The following is a 17,291-nucleotide window of genomic DNA, read 5'->3' as shown; positions in this document are numbered from 1 at the left end:
GAGCCTCTATAATTTGTTTTTACTTAGAGAAAAAAAATTGCAGGTTGTTCTAGTTTGTATGCTGCCTGAATGTGATATACCAGAGCTGGAATGGCTTTTACAAAAGGGGAATTTATTAAGTTGCAAGTTTCCACTAAAATATCCAAATTAAGGCACCAGCAAGAGATTACCTTCACTCAAGAAAGGCCAATGAAGTTCAGGGTTTCTTTCTCAGCTGGGAGGGACAGGACAATATCTGCTATCTTTCTCTCCCAGCTTCTTGTTTCAAGAAGCTCCCCCAGGGGAGTTTTCCTTCTTCATCTCCAGAGGTCTCTGGCTGTGTGGGCTCTGTTGGTTCTGGTTGCTCTTTCCAAAATAGTTCCCTCTTAAAGGGCTCCAATAAGCAACACCTTGAATGGATGGTTCAATCTACTCATTCTCAAAACTTACTACCCATAATTGAGTGGGTCACATCTCTATGGAAACAATCAAAAAGATCCCACCCAGCAATATTGAATGAGGATTAAAGGACATGACTCCTCTGGGGTACGTAATAGTTCCACACCAGTACACACTCCTATTGTTTATTTATATTTTTGTCCATATTTTTAAAAATTTTTCTGTCCATACCCTAGATAAAAGGAGTATCAGACAAAAGGTTTCACAATCACACAGTCACATTATAAAAGCTATATCATTATACAGTCATCTTCAAGAATCAAGGCTACTGGAACACAGCTCAACAGTTTCAGGTACTTCCCTCCAGCCACTCCAATACACCACAAACTAAAAACGAATATCTATGTAATGCATAAGAATAACCTCCAGGATAACCTCTTGACGTTGTTTGAAATCTCTCAGCCACTGGACATTTATTTTGTCTCATTTCTCTCTTCCCCCTTTTGGTCAAGAAGGCTTTCTCAATCCCATGATTTTGGATCCTGGCTCATCCCAGGAGTTAAGTCCCACAATGCCAGGAAGATTTACAGCCCTGGGGGTCATTTCCTACGTAGGAGGGAGGGTGATGAGTTGATCTATTGAGTTGGCTTAGAGAGAGAGGCCACATCTGAGCAACAAAAGAGGTTCCCTGGGGGAGACTCTTAGGCATAATTATAAGTAGGCTTAGCTTCTCCTTTGCATGAATAAGTTTCATAGAGGCGAACTTCAAAATCAGGGGCTCAGCCTATTGATTTGGTTGCCATACTTCTTGTGAGAATATCTGATTGCTTTTTTATACATGCTTTGAAGCAATTTCCTATTTCAGTGTTCTACCTCACCCTCACCCTCCAATAGACCCAGGACCCCTTTTTCTGAGCTTCCCTAAAGTTCAGTGTGGCTTATTTTACCCTGTGAACCACCTTTAAGTTTGCACTTCCTTCTTTTACTGAACCATATAGGATTCCTCTGTCTTGTTTTTGTATTCATATATTAAAATTTAGAGATTAGAAATGTTTTCTAGTTTTTCAGAGATAGATACTTTATTTCTGTATCTTGTTTTGGGAGAATTTTGAGAGAAGAAAAAGGAGAAACCAACATATTTGCTCTATCATTATGAAACAGAAATATTCTATTTAATTGATCTTAAAAAAAAAGTATTGGTTTTCTCTTTGTTATGGATTTAATAATTTCTATTTCTACCTTAAACAAAAAAATCTGTTAGATGCATTGATGTTTTTTTTTTCTAGACAGAGGCCATGAGTCCCTTTCAGTGTGATCGTCAGTGCCCATGACAAATGGAAACACACCTACAGGGTGTGTCCTGTAGGCTACCAAGTATAGGTGGTTATTGACAGAGAATGACAGGCTTCGTGGGGGCAGTTAGGTGTCCTCTTTGAAATACTTGTTATTTTAAGTGTCCTCAAGGAGCTATTTTTAGAGGATGTGTGTGGAAACTTGCAAAGTCAGCAGTCGTTGCTTTGTGTGCGTGTGTGTGTCTGTGCGTTTGGGACTTTTTTATATTTTAGAATGACTTAAAATCAGGGGCCCTCATTTTGACCTGCTGACTTTAAGGCGCTGAAGGCTTGTCTCAGGTGTTAGCATTGATGTTTTCGTAAAGGTAAAAAGTCATGTAAATAACATAGTTGCCTTGAGAAAATTATGTTAATTTTTAACTTATTTGCTACTTTAGTAGAAGAATTGTTCCATGTTAGTGGAGATTTCAAGCCTGGCTTGTCACTTAAAGGAATCAAACCTTTAGGTTCAATTAACTGAAATTTTCTAAAAATTTATCAAGTATTTCTCTGAATTATCAAGCAGAAATGGATGGACATAGCCTTTACTTGGTTTCTCAAAGACATTGTATGAATATCATTTACTGTGACACAATTTGGCGGTATCCCTGGGGCTGGTATATTTTCTTTCATTGAATTTTCTCAGGTGCTTGCTTTTTAAATTCATAATTGATTTTGCAGAGGTGGTTGTCATTTCTCAATGAGTCAGCTTCGGGAAGGGCTGAAAAGCTATAAACAAGGCCTTGTAGAAGGAGTTGGGAAGGGTTCTTTTCTCTTCTTTTTCTGAAGCATTTGTGAAAAATTGGTGTTTATTCTTTAAATGTTTGGTAGAATTGGGCAGTGATGCTATCTGGGTCTTGGCTTTTCTTTGTGGACAGGTCTTTGATTATTAGTTCCAGTTCTTTACTTGTTGTAGGGCTGTTCAGATTGTCTATCTCTTCTTGAATTGGTTTTGATAGTTTGTATCTTTCTGGGAATTTGTCTGTTTCATCTACTTTTATCTCATTTATTGATATACAATTGCTTATAATATTCCTTTTAATAATCTTTGTTATTTCTGTAAGGTTGGTAGTGATGTTCCCTCTGTATTTCTGATTCTGGTAATATGAGTCTCTTTTTCAATCCAGCTAAAGATTTGTCAATTCTTATTCCTAAAATTTTTAAAGAAGTATAGGTGTACAGAAAAATCATGCAGAAAATAAGAGTTCCCATAGCTTCCCTCAAGAGTTTGTCAATTTTGTTGACCATTTCAAAGAACTAACTTCTGGCTTCATTGAGTTTTTCTTTTTTATAGTGTATATTTCATTAATTTCCATTTTAATCTTTATTTCCTTCCTTCTCCTTGCTTTGTGTTTAGTTTGCTCTGTTTTCAGTGTCTTAAGATAGAAGGTTAGATTCTTAATTTGAGATCTTTCTTCTTTTTCAATATAAGCACTTACAGATATAAATTTCCCTAAAGCACTGCTTTAGCTGCGTCCCATATGGTATGCTGTGTGTTTGTTTTCATTTATCTAAAAATATTTTCTAATTTCCTTTTCATTTCTTCATTGGCCCATTCATTATTTAGGAGTATATTATATAATTTTCAGATATTCATGATTTTCTTAATTTTTTTTCTGCTGTTGACTTCTAATGTGATTCCATTGTGGTTGGAGAACATACTTCATATTATTTCATTCCTTTAAGATGTTTTAAGGTTTGTTTTATCATCTAGTATATGGTCTCTCTTGGAGAATGTTCCATGTGCATGGAGAAGAATACGTCTTCTGCTGTGGTGGTGGAGTGATCTATAGATTCCTGTTAAATCTAGCTGGTTTACAGTATTATTCAAGTCTTCTCTTTCCTTGTTGATTTTTTGCCTGTTGTTCTACCCATTATTGAAAGTGAGGTATTGCAGTCTCCAATTATTATGTTGAATTGTCTACGTCTCCTTTCATTTTGTCAGCGTTTGCTTCATGTATTTTGGTGCTATTATTAAATGCATTATATGTTTATAATTGTCAACTCTTCCTGATGGATTGACTCTCTTATTATAAAATGTCCCTCTATCTATAATAGCATTTTTGGTCTTATAGTCTGTTTTGTGTGGGATTAGCATAACCACTCCACCTTCTTGATGTTGCTTTTTGCATTATTTTTTCCCATCCTTTTGCTTCAATCTATTCAAAATGTCGTGAAACCACCACCTCTATCTATCCCCTAAACATTTCCATCACCTTTCCCCATGAAGGAGCTTCAAACGTCACAAAAGATTGTACATTTTATGATTCTTTGTGTGTGAAATATCTGGAGTAGACAAGCCTATAGAAACAGAAAGTAGATTTGTGGTGCATAGGACTGAAGGGGAGGTGGAGGGGGCAGGGAGGATTGAGCATGATATCTGAAGAGTTTCTTTTTTGATGATGAAAATGTTCTAAAATAGACTTTGGTGATGGTTACTCATATTTATGAATATACTATAAATCATTGAACTGTATACTTTAAATTGTATGTATGTGAACTATTGCTCAATACATCTTTTTTTTTCTTAAGTTGTCAAGACATAGTACCATGTGCAGATCGCAGCTCTTTAGTCTGATTCTGAGTCCCAAGAACAAAGGTCTCACATGTTTTTCCACCTTTAAACTTTCCTGTTGCCTAGCTTAGTAACTGACATGTAATAGGTGCATGGTGAATGTTAGTTTTATTGAATAAATACAGCTCTTCTAAACACCGTAGCCTCATGGGCTATTTACAAGGAAAGAGGGACTGCATAAAAAACATGTACCTTGTGATTTATTGAAAGATCAGACATGATATTGTAGGTCATCAATGTGTTACAGGTCCCTGTCATTAAGGGAATATCTGTCTTTGAATGAAAAAAGGGAAGGATTATGCAATGATAGCCTTCAGACAGTTATAATGATCTCCTTATTGTCTAGCAGAGTTGGGAAATGAGATGTATGCTTAATTGAGAGTCACCATCATTGGTAAAGAACTAGACCATAACAGAATATATTGAAGAACAGCTAATCACTAGTAATATGTCCTCACAAAGTTTAATCTTTCCTTCATGATTCCAAAAGGCAGAATCTTGCAGCATCTCCAGGTATTTATGATAGACATCCTTTCTGCCACTGGGACCTTGAGGTGCTGGTTGTCAGTATCTTGGGTTCCTGGAGAGTGTTGACTAATAGAGAGCTTTATTATGCACCTTCATTTGAGATAGAAGTGTTTTTAGAAGACCATGGTATACTACTATTCTAGCGTTTTCCCTAAAAGTTCCTTCAAGTTTGTTTCAGCAGTGGGTTGGGGATGCACTGTGGTTTGGTGATGACACAAGAATGACATTAGCTGGTGTGGTCATGGGTAGAGTCCCACTGATGGACTCCTTAGCCAAGTCGTTCATGTACTGGAGCTGGACTCTGAATTTCACATCATTGTGGCCCATTGAAAGTAAGGCTGTCCCCAGGATCTGAACTAAAAAGTGATCAGAGGTAGGGAAGGTAGCTATCTTTTCAATTTTTAGCATACTTCAAAATTTTTTTTCTCATCTGATTATGACCTTGTGAAATAGGCATGGAAAAATGGGATTAATGCAGGAATGGCTTAATGAACCGGGGAGCTCACCCGGATTAAATTTCCTCACATTTTTTCCTGAGGTTAGGGAATTCTCTCTTCAGTTGGTAATATTGTATGGAAAATTCAAGAGCAAAAACTTTAGCTAAATTCAGATTTAAAAAATTAAGTTCAAAAGAATCTTTGAGCTGAGATTTAATGCAGCAAATTATTTCAAAGTGAATACATAAATAGTCACTAGATACACTTACCCTTCGACACCCAGCCCGGATACCACCCCTGCATTGGGGCTGTTTGTCTGTGGTCTCCCGCGGACCGTAGGTTGTGCTGTCCTTAAGTGCTCCCGTCACAGTTGCTCATGTCCCTGAAATAGCACGTGCTCCTTTGTGTTCTAATTCATTTGTTTTCATGTCTGTCCTTTTGCCTGGATGGTGATGTTCTGGGAAAACAATTCACCTTCATATCCCCTGCACCTGGCATGTGTGGGCTGCTATGTAGGAGATGCTTAATATATGTCTGTTGGATGAATGAGTAATAGGAGAACTCATTAAATTTCATCTTTCACACTGGGAAAGAAAGAGGACATGTATAATATTGAAATATTTCAAAATAATACTAAGCAATTCCTTTTTGTGGTTTAAAATAAGGAGGTCAGGGTTATTATTTATCCCCTCCTTGTATTCTCTTCACCTATCCTCCCTCCCCATCTCGGAGTCCCAAGAAAAGATGGTCTTAATTTTTTGTTTTAATTCAGAGGCTTTCTGAAGAAAACCCTTCTCCTCTTTTCAGGCAGGTATTAATGAAAATGATTTTTATGACGGGGCGTGGTGTGCGGGAAGGAACGACCTCCACCAGTGGATAGAAGTGGATGCAAAGCGGCTGACCAAATTCACTGGGGTCATCACCCAAGGACGGAACTCATTCTGGCTGTAAGTCAGGTTGGGCCTGCGCTTTTCTGGATTCTGCCTCTTGGGTCTGGGGTTCGGAGGGTTTGGAAAGAGACAGGAAAGCTGCAGGGAGGAGGTAATAGGCAGGAGAGGTTGGGGACTGGAATGCAGACAGGAGGTTGGGCCTGCTGTAGACACAGGTTCTAAGGAAGGAGCCCATCCTGGAAGGACACTGCCCAGGACCAGAGAGGACCCCACTGGCTGGTTAAGTGGAGTAGACAGCGGTATAGTCAGAACAATGCAATTTAGGCAGGCGATGACCATCTCGGATCTGTGGCGAGATGGCACGTCTCCTGCTTAGTAGACTGAACAAGTGTTGACAGCCAGGTGAGGATTTTGGCAAGTAACAGTCCCAACCACAGTCTCAGGATGTAGGTTATACATCTTTCAGACTCTGGGAGGAACTGGGACCCTACGCAGTTCTCAAGTAAAGGAGTAGCAGAGATGGGGGCCAATGAGAAAGATGGCTCAGACCTGACCCCAGAAGCCCACAGAAGCCGATTTCTCAGAGTTGAATTGGGAACAGGACTGAGTAAGCAACAAGTGTGACCTGTTGTGACCTAGTGTGACCTCAGGAGAGGTGGGCTGCAGTACCTTAAACTCTCCATCTCAGCCACGGGCTGTTTGTAGAGATGGAGGGGGGCTGCATCTTTTGGGGGTGGGGATCCCAACAATGTGGACAGCAGGGATGCAGAGACGGGGAGCTAGGCAGGGCTCGGGAGGGTCAGCAGAATTTTGGGTGCTTTCCTAGTATAAACTAGAAAATTGGCAAATTCCCCTAACATCTGTCTTCACTGAGAAGCTGAGAGCACAAATGGTCCATACTTTAACATTAGGTAACTGATCACGGTCTGATCAGCTGGAACCCCTCTGTTCCTGCCACCCCCTGCAGCCCATCCCCACATCCATACCACACTCTCAAGTCCCATTTCTTGTCATCTTTGACTATTTACTACTTACCTGTTGACATTCATATAAAAATCTGTCTGTAATTTACTGGTAAGATTAATTTTAATTTCTGGAAAGGTCAACATTGATAAATAACTTGGGATAAGAGAATTGACCCTAGCATCTGTGCTGACATTTAACTACCTGTCATTAGGGGGACTTTCTTACCTGGTTAACAGTTGCCAGGTAATGACTCATCATCTTTCCTCAGATTTTATTTACTGTAAAGACAATATTATAACATCTAATAACATTTTAAAACGTCCCCATAATTTCATTTTCCTTATGCAAACATATTTTTATATATGGCAATCCTGTTACATCTGCCATTGTGTTATCTTTAACTTAAATATATATCTAACATTTCTCATGGTGTTACCTAAACTTTATAATGATAATTTTTAATAAGCTACAATTTACTCAGCCATACCTTTATCACCATCCCAATTATCCATTATCACACATATATTACAGAAAATCATTTTCATGTATTTTCTTCACTTGAATTATTTCCTTCAAATAAATTACCAGAACTGAGATAGTTCATGCATCTTGCCAGCCTTTTGGTTATGTATTTGTGCTGTTTAGTGTATTACATTTTCTCCCTTTGCTTTTCAATAGCATTTATGTTTGCATACCTATATGCCAGGTTTCATACTATGGTATACATTTTGCCCCAATCAGAAGCTTATTCTGATGGCAATTGTTTTTATTTTTTGTTTAGATTCTGAAAAGCAAGAATTTGAGGAAGGAAGTTGGGTTTTTCAAGGAAAATGGAAATTTGGAAAGAAAAGCTGATTTGCGATTGTCTATAGGAATGAGTGTAGAGAATCTACCTTAATGCTTAGGTATTAACCTGTGGTTTGATCATTGTTATTGGAGAACCAGTAGTCATTGTCTGGTTATGATTGAACTAAAAAGTGAGAGCAAGGTGAGAATAGGGCGCACATTCCATTCAATCTAGAAACACAAGAAGGTTATGGGTGAGCAAGGAATTATAGTGGAATGGTATCTTTCCTTGGCTTAGCTTAAGACAGGAACATCTAAGAGGCAAGACAAGGGCTAGAATTACTTTTAAGTTTTTTTTAAAGATCTAAAAGTATTGCAAATCAAATTGTTCTTCAGGTACAATGGAAAGAAATTTGATGAGTTGTGGTTTGTCTTACCTGGTGAAAGAGTCCTGTCTTGATTAAGGACTGTACATGGGACAAGGATACAGTTGGCATCCATCTGGGCCCTTTTACCCAGAGCAAATGTTCTAGGAGGAATTGAGATTTATTCCAGGATGACTAGAAACATGTCAACCGCAGGCCTATGTCATTTAAATGCCAATACAGATGAACACAGCAGCTGACCCCTTTCCTTCTTGAACCCTCGCTGCTCCTAATACAGATACTTATCATTCCTTTTTAAATATACCCATTTTCTGTATATTTCTACCAACTAGTCAGTGGGTCTCTGGGTACAAAGGACAGTGCCTCATTATTCTTTATCCCTGGGACATTGCCCAGTATTAGACATCAATTAGATACTCAACAAATAATTCTTTAAGGAATGAATACCATTATGAAGTAACAGATGGACAAAGGTTCATTCACACCAAATGCTAATGAGTCAATTAATCTGTGAGTGTAAATAACTGAGAACAGGTTTAAAATGTAAAGGGGTGGAGGTTGTGTTAGTGGAGAGGAGAGGAGACTCAGAAAGAGGAAGTGGAGAAGTGATGTGGGTTCCAGAGCTGGGAGGCACAGAGAACAGATATGACTTGGAAGTCACATCTCAGCTCTTGGCTCTTGTTGGGTTGAGATTCCCCTTTTCTGAACCTGTTTTCTCTCCTCTCAAATGGGAATAAGTACTCTCTGTCTCACAAAGATGTGAAGAGAGGTAAATGAAATATCATTTTTAACTGCCTTGCATGTAAGTTTTAACAAATATTTTCTTCCTTCTGTGCTTCTTTGCGTTTATCTGGAATAGTGGTTGTTCTAGTTTGCTAGCTGCCAGAATGCAACACACCAGAGATGGACTGGCTTTTAATAAAAGGGGATTTGTTTCGTTGGTACTTCAGAGGAAAGGTAGCTAATTTTCAGCTGAGGTTCTTTCTTACGTGGGAAGGCACAGGGTGATCTCTGCTGGCCTTCTCTCCCAGCCTCTGGGTTCCAACAACTTTCCTGGGGTGATTTCTGTCTGCATCTCCAAAGGCCTGGGCTGAGTTGTGAGTGCTGAGATGAGGTATGCTGAGCTGCTTGGGCTGTGCTACATTGAATCTCTCATTTAAGCACCAGCCAATTAAATCAAACATCATTCATTGCAGCAGACACGCCTCCTAGCCAACTGCAGATGTAATCAGCAACAGATGAGGTTCACATACCATCAGCTCATGTCCACAGCAGTAGAACTAGGCACCTTCACCTAGCCAAGTTGACACCTCAATCTAACTACCACAGTGGTTTTCAAGCTTTATTTTAGCCTCAGATCCCTTCTTCACATCAAAAGATAAAGCTGGTGTGTTTGAATCTGAATCTGGGGTTTGGGGGGCAGAGTGCTCCTTCCTCCCCCCTGAGTGACCCTGAGGGAGACATTCATGAGCATATTACGGGGTACAGAGCCTAGTAAACAGCTCGGGGTGCCTGTGTGCAGGTTACACTCCTGCCTGTTTCCCCAAAGCCTGGCTGATCACGGCTTCCCAACTCTTCCCGAACCCTGCTGGGTCACAGGCAGATAGAATTCAAACCAGCACTCATGATGGCAGGGTTGGAATTAGAGTTCTATCTTTCTTGATTTCATTTTCATCATTTTTCTAGATAAGAAATTCTGTGGCATTTTGGTTGCTAAGAAAAATGTTTCTGAAATAGAAAGGAAACTCTCTGGGTGAGGTCTCTAAACCCACCTCAGCACTTACTGTGCCCCTTCCTATTATCTCCATGGACCAAGAGAATCTCCTTTCCAAGGTTAGCCTTCCACCTCGGCCAGCTCCACACTCACAGGCCCTGTGGGGTTTGCCAAATGGATGTTGCTGTTTATAAATTGTTGGAATATAGAAGTACTTTACTAGTAGTTAGAGTTGTAATATATATTTAAGTATACTATTAATACTTTTCCTTTATAGGACTTTTTTAGTTGGTAGTTTAAAACAAACAGCCATAATCTTATTTGTTTCTAACATGCTCTTTACATATGTATCAATTCATTCATCTCTACATTGAGTACTCTATACTGAGTACTAGAAATACAAAGACAAGCAAGATGTGGCCCTGCTTCAGGAAACTCTCACTCATTGGAAGAATCCAGTATATTCACAGTCCATTAGTGTTCCACAAAATATGTTCTGACCTGTGATGGGGACAGAAGAGCTGTCATCACACATAATGCAAATGGAAAGGATGGTGCAGAGAGATCTTGAAGTGTAGCCAAGTCCCGCAGCTCATTTGTATGAAGTTGAAGATTAAATCTAAGATTCAGTTTTTAATAATTTTTCAAATAATTCATGCTATTTGAAAGTAGTAAAACTTAATTGCTTTTAATGATACTGCAGAATTTATATTTTCACTAATATAAATTATCCTTCCCTACTGCATTGCAATTTAGTTAAATGCCAGTATACTAATAAAAGCCAACCTTTTATTTCCCTTATGTCAGAAAGCGTGTTGGATATATGAATGTTAACATTATAACCAATATGCCTACTGAAAAGTTAATTATTCTGCTTGAGCTGAATAGATGCTTCTAATGACTTGAAAAAAGTACCGCAATTTCAAGTAACCAAATGTTTTTCATTTTAACTGCTTAATAAACAGAATGATTCTCTTTGTCTCTTGAAAGTCTGTAAATTTGTCCTCACAGGGAGGCAGTCATTTGATGGATGAGTTTGTAGGGTGAGAAGGGTTGAGGAGGGCTTGACTAGCGGGTTGAATTTTTTGAAAGCAGTCAGGCTAATTAGCGGAGGATGGATGGAGCTTCTGCGGTGAGCCAGGCTTTGTGTCTCAGAGTGCAGAGAAGAGGCCTCCGAAGCTTTTGTCCTATTTGGTAGTGGAGCATCTTGACAGAGATTCTGGATGTGGGCTTCTCTGCACTTTCTCCACCAGGAGGTGGTAGAGTTGACCCAAGTTGGGAAATGGCAGTTGCAGCAGGAGGGCAAGGGGCAAGGGTTTGCGGGTGAGGGGCGAGCGCAGACTGCCTGAGCAGTGCAGGGGAGAGGGGGTCGGGTCCAGGCCTGGTGGGCAAGGGTTAAAGCCAGAGGCTGCCTCCCTGAAAGCTTAGGGCAGGAGCCCGCTAGGAAGACTAGGCAAGGGGAGCAGAGGCCTGGCTGGGGAGGGGACGCTGGCCTGCCTCGGGGTTCCAGGGCATGGAGGAGGTGATGATAGGGCTCTGGAAGCAAGTGAAAGAGCTTGGAAATGTGAGTGAGCTGAAGGGCAGGGAGGGCAGAGTCTGTGGATCCTAAGGCTGTAGGGTTGGCTGCTTAGCACCACCCCCTGGGAGCCTCTCAGAAGCAAGCTGCAGCCCAGTTCAGGGGAGGAGAGGAGGAGGCAGTGGAAGAGACCACAGGAGCAGTAAGAGAAGAAGAAAAACTGGAGGTGAGAAGAAGAGGCAAATAAAGAAACAGGTAGCAGATGTTCATCCTGCCCCTTCTGTGGCACAGAGGCCACCACTGCATACCTGGACTGCCAACGTCCACAGAAGAAGGATTCACTGGCTTTCTCCTCTTCTCTTCAACTGTATCTGGTTTTCTGCTCCTCTGAGGGCCAATCTGGCTATTGCAATTGTCCTGGATCTCCTGGTTGGGTCTGGACCCAAATACAGCAGCAGGTGCCAAGGTGCTAGGCTAGGGGCCCTGGGGCTCGGGCCCCGGTGCTCAGGAGGGTGCCCGGCAGCCCCTGGGAGCGCTGTCAAAAGGCGGCTGGCGCTTCCTCAACCATTTGCTTGTTTCCTTCGGACAGTGCGGACGTGGTTTCAAAATATGTCATGAGGCGTGTCCTCACTTATTGGTGCAATGAAATGTTTGGCACCTGTTGGGGGCTGGGGAGAGAGACATTTCCAAACTCCTTTCTAACCTCTTTGAAAACTGTCAGTGGTTGAACTGCAGGGTTTGGCATGAAATGGAGGGTTTTCAATGTAAACATCTCCAAGTTCAGCTAGAAAGCTAGACATGCAATTATTTCTTCACTTTATCTTAAATTTCAACACTGCAGGGTACCGCATTGTTCTCTGTAATTAAATAAAGCTCTTACTTATGGTTGTATGGCTCGTACTTTGTTTCTGGGTGTCAAAGATTAAGGAATAAGCTCTTGGATGGTAAAAGCTCTGAAGTGGAAACTTTGGAGTTGGTTTCTGGGGATGAAGCGTGCACCCTGCTTTGTTCAAGCATCGGGTCTCTGGCTGTGACTCCCCAGGAAACTCTCCAGCTGGGTGCTTGGGCACACCCCCCTCCCCTGGCTAGTTCACATAATGTCCCTGCCCCTTGCCCCACAAGGACTGAGGTGGACTGGCTCCCCCCACCTGTCTGACCTCATTCCCTTTGCTCTTTGCACTCCTGGCACGGGAGCTTCCTCTTTGTTCCACAGATACACCTGCCTCAGGGCCTTTGCATTGATAGTCCTTCTGCCTGAAAAGCATTCAGAGGCTTTCTCTGACCATCCCTCTAAAATGCACCACAGCCATCTGCATACTCCCTTGATCTCACTTGACTACCTTTTTACATGTCTGTGCCTGCAGAGTGCAGCTTCCAGGGAGCAGGTGGAGCCTGGTTCTCCCTTGCCATGGCATGCCCAGTGCCCTGTTCAGGACAAGTTCTCCAGCTGCCCCCTTCAACTCACAACCTCTCTCGTCGCCATGTCTTGACCTTCTCTTCTCTGGAGGCTGCACAGCCCTTAGCCGACAGACTGCCCAGGGGAGGGGGCTCTTTAGCCCATAAACTACCACAAGGAAACGTGCCACGGCCCTGCAGAGGTACAGCCCGGGTGTCGCTTTGGCTGTCCTTCCTACTTAGATGACAGTCCTCATCTGGGTATTGAGAGTGGATTAGAGTGCAGAATCTGGAGTGAGATTGTGGAATTTCTGTCCTGCCTGGTTGCACATCTTTGAGTGTGTTTGTGAGCCTTTGGGTGCCTCAGTTTTTTGATCTGTCAATGCGGTTGCTGTTAAATGAGCTAATACATATTTGGAATTAAATATGTCTTGAGAGGCTCCTTGGCCGCGATGAGCACTGTCCCCACTATTGCCTTTAGGTCGTTCCTTCTTGCGGGGAGGAGTCGCTTAGTCTCAGCTGAGCTGGATGCACACTGCCTGCTGGAGCCCTCGGACCTCAGGCTTGGCCCTTGCTGCCCTCCGTGGGGCCCTAAAGTCGGTAGCCCGGGGGCTGCCGCCTCCAGCTCGGAGCAGCCGGGTGCTCCCAGCGCTCACCTCACCCTTCCAGGCCTCAGATTCCTGATCTGTAAGAAAAGGAGATGATGTGCTCTCTCCGGCTTGTGAGTTTCCACGGGACGTGGACGGAGAACACCCAGCGCCTTCCAGATCCAGCAGATGCTGCAGCAGTGGCAGCTGCGGTTAATTCCAAATGGGGCCTCATCTCACCCCCTTGGTCCCCAAGCCTCTTGAAGCCAAGTCAAGCCACAGCCTGGCCCTGCAGGGCTCTCCCAGGGCACCTGGGAAAGCCTGCAGCACTGAGTCATGTTGCCTCTGGGAAGCAGCGAGTGTGACATTTTGTGCAAACATTCCTGTGACATCTCTGTATTTCATCAGACAGATCTGGCTAGCAGGAGGTTTCCTTAAATAAAAACTCCCTGGCTCTGTTGAGCAGGCCCTCCTCCGCCCTCTACTTATATTACCTGGTGCCCCCACACAGTGACCCTGCCCGCTCACCTTTCCTGTCCGCGTTGTCAGATCAGGAGGCCGAGGTTTAGTGAGCCCTTTGATTCCTGGTGAAAATTCTTGTCCTTGCTGCTCCCTCCTCCCCTGACTCCAGCTTCCTTCCTGTATGGGGGTTGGGGGTGGGGGTGGGGTTGCTTCCCAGGGTGGGGTGCCCTGAGCTGGGGGTCGCCTGGGGTCCAGGTGGGCATGCCCACGTGCCCCCAGGGCAGCCTCATCCACCTGACTCGGCAGGCGTGTGCCTGGCCCTGCCAGACTTTCAGGGACCCATGGAAGCGTTTAATTTCTTTTAAAATCAGAAGGAAAAGAAAAAGAACTTTTAGGTTGGAGAAAGGGTTTTAAAATTTCGATGTTTGGCATAATTAGTCTCTTAAGGGTTCTGGGATTTCTGCCATACTTAAAAGACTTTGTCCCTTCTAAAGATGCAAATCAGTTTTCCCAATATTTTCTTCTGGTTTTTTTTTTTTTTTTTTTGCATAGGGAGGCACCAGGAAACAAACCCGAGTTTCTGGCGTGGCAGGCAAGAACTCTGCCACTGAGCCACCGTGGCCCACCCTCTTCTAGTGTTTTTATGATGTCAAATTTTACACTTAAATCTTTGAGCCATCTGGAATTTCTATTGATGTAGAGTAGGTTTATATAATGGATAAACTCTTTTCTTCCCTTAATTGGTCGCTGGGATGTCTCAACATTTTTTATTACATGACCTCATATTTGCTCCAACTGAAGTACCACCCACGTCATATTCTAAATTCCTATCTATATTGGGTTTATTTCTGCACATTTTATTCTGTCCCTTCAATCTGTCTTTATGTGCCAGTGCCACACTGCTGGCTACTGTCGCATGTGCTGTTTTCCTATGTGATAGATCTAATTCTCTGTAATGCTCTTTTCTGGAGTTTCTTGGTCTTTTATGCTATATTCTTTCCTTTTCATAGTAACTGTACAATCGGGTCCTAATTTTCTTCAAAAAAAAAAAGTATTTCTTTTTGACGTGTTGGGGGAGGTTGCCTTAACTTGATAGATTAAGTAGGGAGAATTGGCATCCCTGTGATTGAAGAATCTTCCTATATAGGAACATGGGGTTGGCTTTTCCATTTGTTCAGATGTTCCTCTGTAGCTCTTGGTACTGTTGTAATGTTTTCAAAGAGTTGTTTTAGAAAGTTGCTTTTTTTCCCAGATAGGTCTTATATATTTTTTAAATCTACTTGTATTAGCTAGGGTTCTCCAGAGAAGCAGAATCAGCAGGAGATATCTGTAAATATAAAATTTATTGAAATGTCTCACATAATCATGGGGATGTAGAGTCCAAGGTCTGTAGGGCAGGCCACAAGCTGGCAGCTCCAATAAAGGTCCTCAAAGAATTCTCAGCAGAGGCTGGCTGACTGCAGCAGGAAGAGTGATTGTCTCTTCTGAATCCTCCTTAAAAGCCTCCAGTGATTAGATTAAGCATCACTCATTGCAGAAGACACGCCCCTTAGCTGATTGCAAATGCAAGCAGCTGTGCATGCTGCCAATGTGGTCATGATTTCAATCCATGAAATGTCCTCATAGCAACAGATAGTCCAGCGCTTGCCTGACCCGGCATCACCACCTGAACAAGTTGACACATGAACCTGACCATGACACTACTCCTGAGTGTTTTATTTCTTTCCATCTGTTACTTTTGTAAACAGGGTCTTTAATTCTTTCAGTTTTTTTTCATATATGAAGTCTATTATCCATATGATTTTTGTGCTCAGTCATCTTATGCAATTCTTTTTGTTAATAATAGTTTTCCAGTAGATTCTCTTGATTTCTGAAATATGAAAGCATGAGCTATGAATAAGTTTACCTCTTTCTGTCCACTTTTTATGCCATAATTTTTTCTCCTCTGTAATTATCCAATTAATACCAAAACTAAGTAAAATATAAGAGGTGATATTGAATTTTTAATGTCTTGTCTCCAATATTAAAAGAAATACTTCTACTGTTTCCCCTTTACATGATGCTGGCTTTGAGGTTGAAAGACATATTTTATTCTGCTAAAGAAATATTCATCAACTGTGATTGTATTAACTTTTAATTAAGAATGGGCGTTGATGCTATCAAGTGCCATTTCAGCATCTCTGGAGATGCCCTGTGATTTTTCTTCCTACAGCTGTTATTTCGACCAATTTATTTTATTTTATTTATTTTGTTTTTTAATTTAATACTTTTTATTATTTTATTATATTTTATATTTTATTATTTATTTATTTATTTTAAATTTTTTATTAATTAAAAAAATTACAAGAAACACAAACATTCCCAACACGTACACTCAGCAATTCACAATATCATCACATAGTTGCATATTCATCATCATGATCATTTCCCAGAACATTAGCATCAATTCAGAAAAAGAAATAAAAAGACAACAGAAAAATATAACAAACAGAAAAAAAAATTTTACATGCCATGCCCCTTACTGATCCCTTTCATTGATCACTAGGATTTCAAACTAAATCTATTTTAACATTCGTTCCCCCTATTATTTATTTTTATTCCATATGTTCCTCTCATCTGTTGACAAGGTAGATAAAAGGAGCATCAGACACAAGGTTTTCACAATCACACAGTCACATTGTGAAAGCTATATCATTATACAATCATCATCAAGAAACATGGCTACTGGAACCCAGCTCTACATTTTCAGGCAGTTCCCTCCAGCCTCTCCATTACATCTTGAAGAACAAGATGATATCTACTTAATGCATAAGAATAACCTCCAGGATAACCTCTCGAATTCGTTTGGAATCTCTCAGCCATTGACACTTTGTCTCATTTCACTCTTCCCCCTTTTGTCGACCAATTTATTTTTAATAAACCATCTTTGCATTAACTCTATTTGATTGGGGATATGGCCCCTTTAATTTGCTGCTGGATTCTGCTTGCTAATATTTTTTAACTGTTTATTTTGAAATAATTATTGATTCACAGGAGGTTGCAAAGATAGCATAGAGAGGTCCCTGGGCCCTAATCCAATTTTTTTCCCTATAGCTACAACTTAAATAATTATTAAACACCATCAAAACCAGGATTTGACAGAGATACAATGTGTACATAGAGCTCTATACCATTTTATCGCCTGTTGGTTCCTGTAACCACTGTTGCAATCAACATGCAGAACTATTTCATCACCATAAAAATCTTGCTACTCCTTTATAATCAACCCTGACCTCTGCCCTCCCATTGTCTTATCCCCTGGCCACCAGTAATCTGTTTTCTAACTCTATAATTTTGCCAT

General features: G+C 41.3%; 1 protein-coding gene across 1 annotated transcript in view; it reads left to right on the top strand.

The window, feature by feature from the left end:
• CPXM2 (carboxypeptidase X, M14 family member 2) overlaps window positions 1-17,291 on the top strand; it is a 133,322-nt gene that overhangs the window by 45,672 nt on the left and 70,359 nt on the right. Inside the window, exon 4 of the mRNA XM_077126333.1 lies at window positions 6,057-6,196. Within this exon, the coding sequence (XP_076982448.1) occupies window positions 6,057-6,196 (140 nt within the window). The remainder of the gene's footprint in view (window positions 1-6,056; window positions 6,197-17,291) is intronic.

This window comes from Tamandua tetradactyla, chromosome 13, assembly GCF_023851605.1.
Source record: "Tamandua tetradactyla isolate mTamTet1 chromosome 13, mTamTet1.pri, whole genome shotgun sequence".
Taxonomy (NCBI): domain Eukaryota; kingdom Metazoa; phylum Chordata; class Mammalia; order Pilosa; family Myrmecophagidae; genus Tamandua; species Tamandua tetradactyla.
This window is presented reverse-complemented; position numbering and strand designations above follow the sequence as displayed.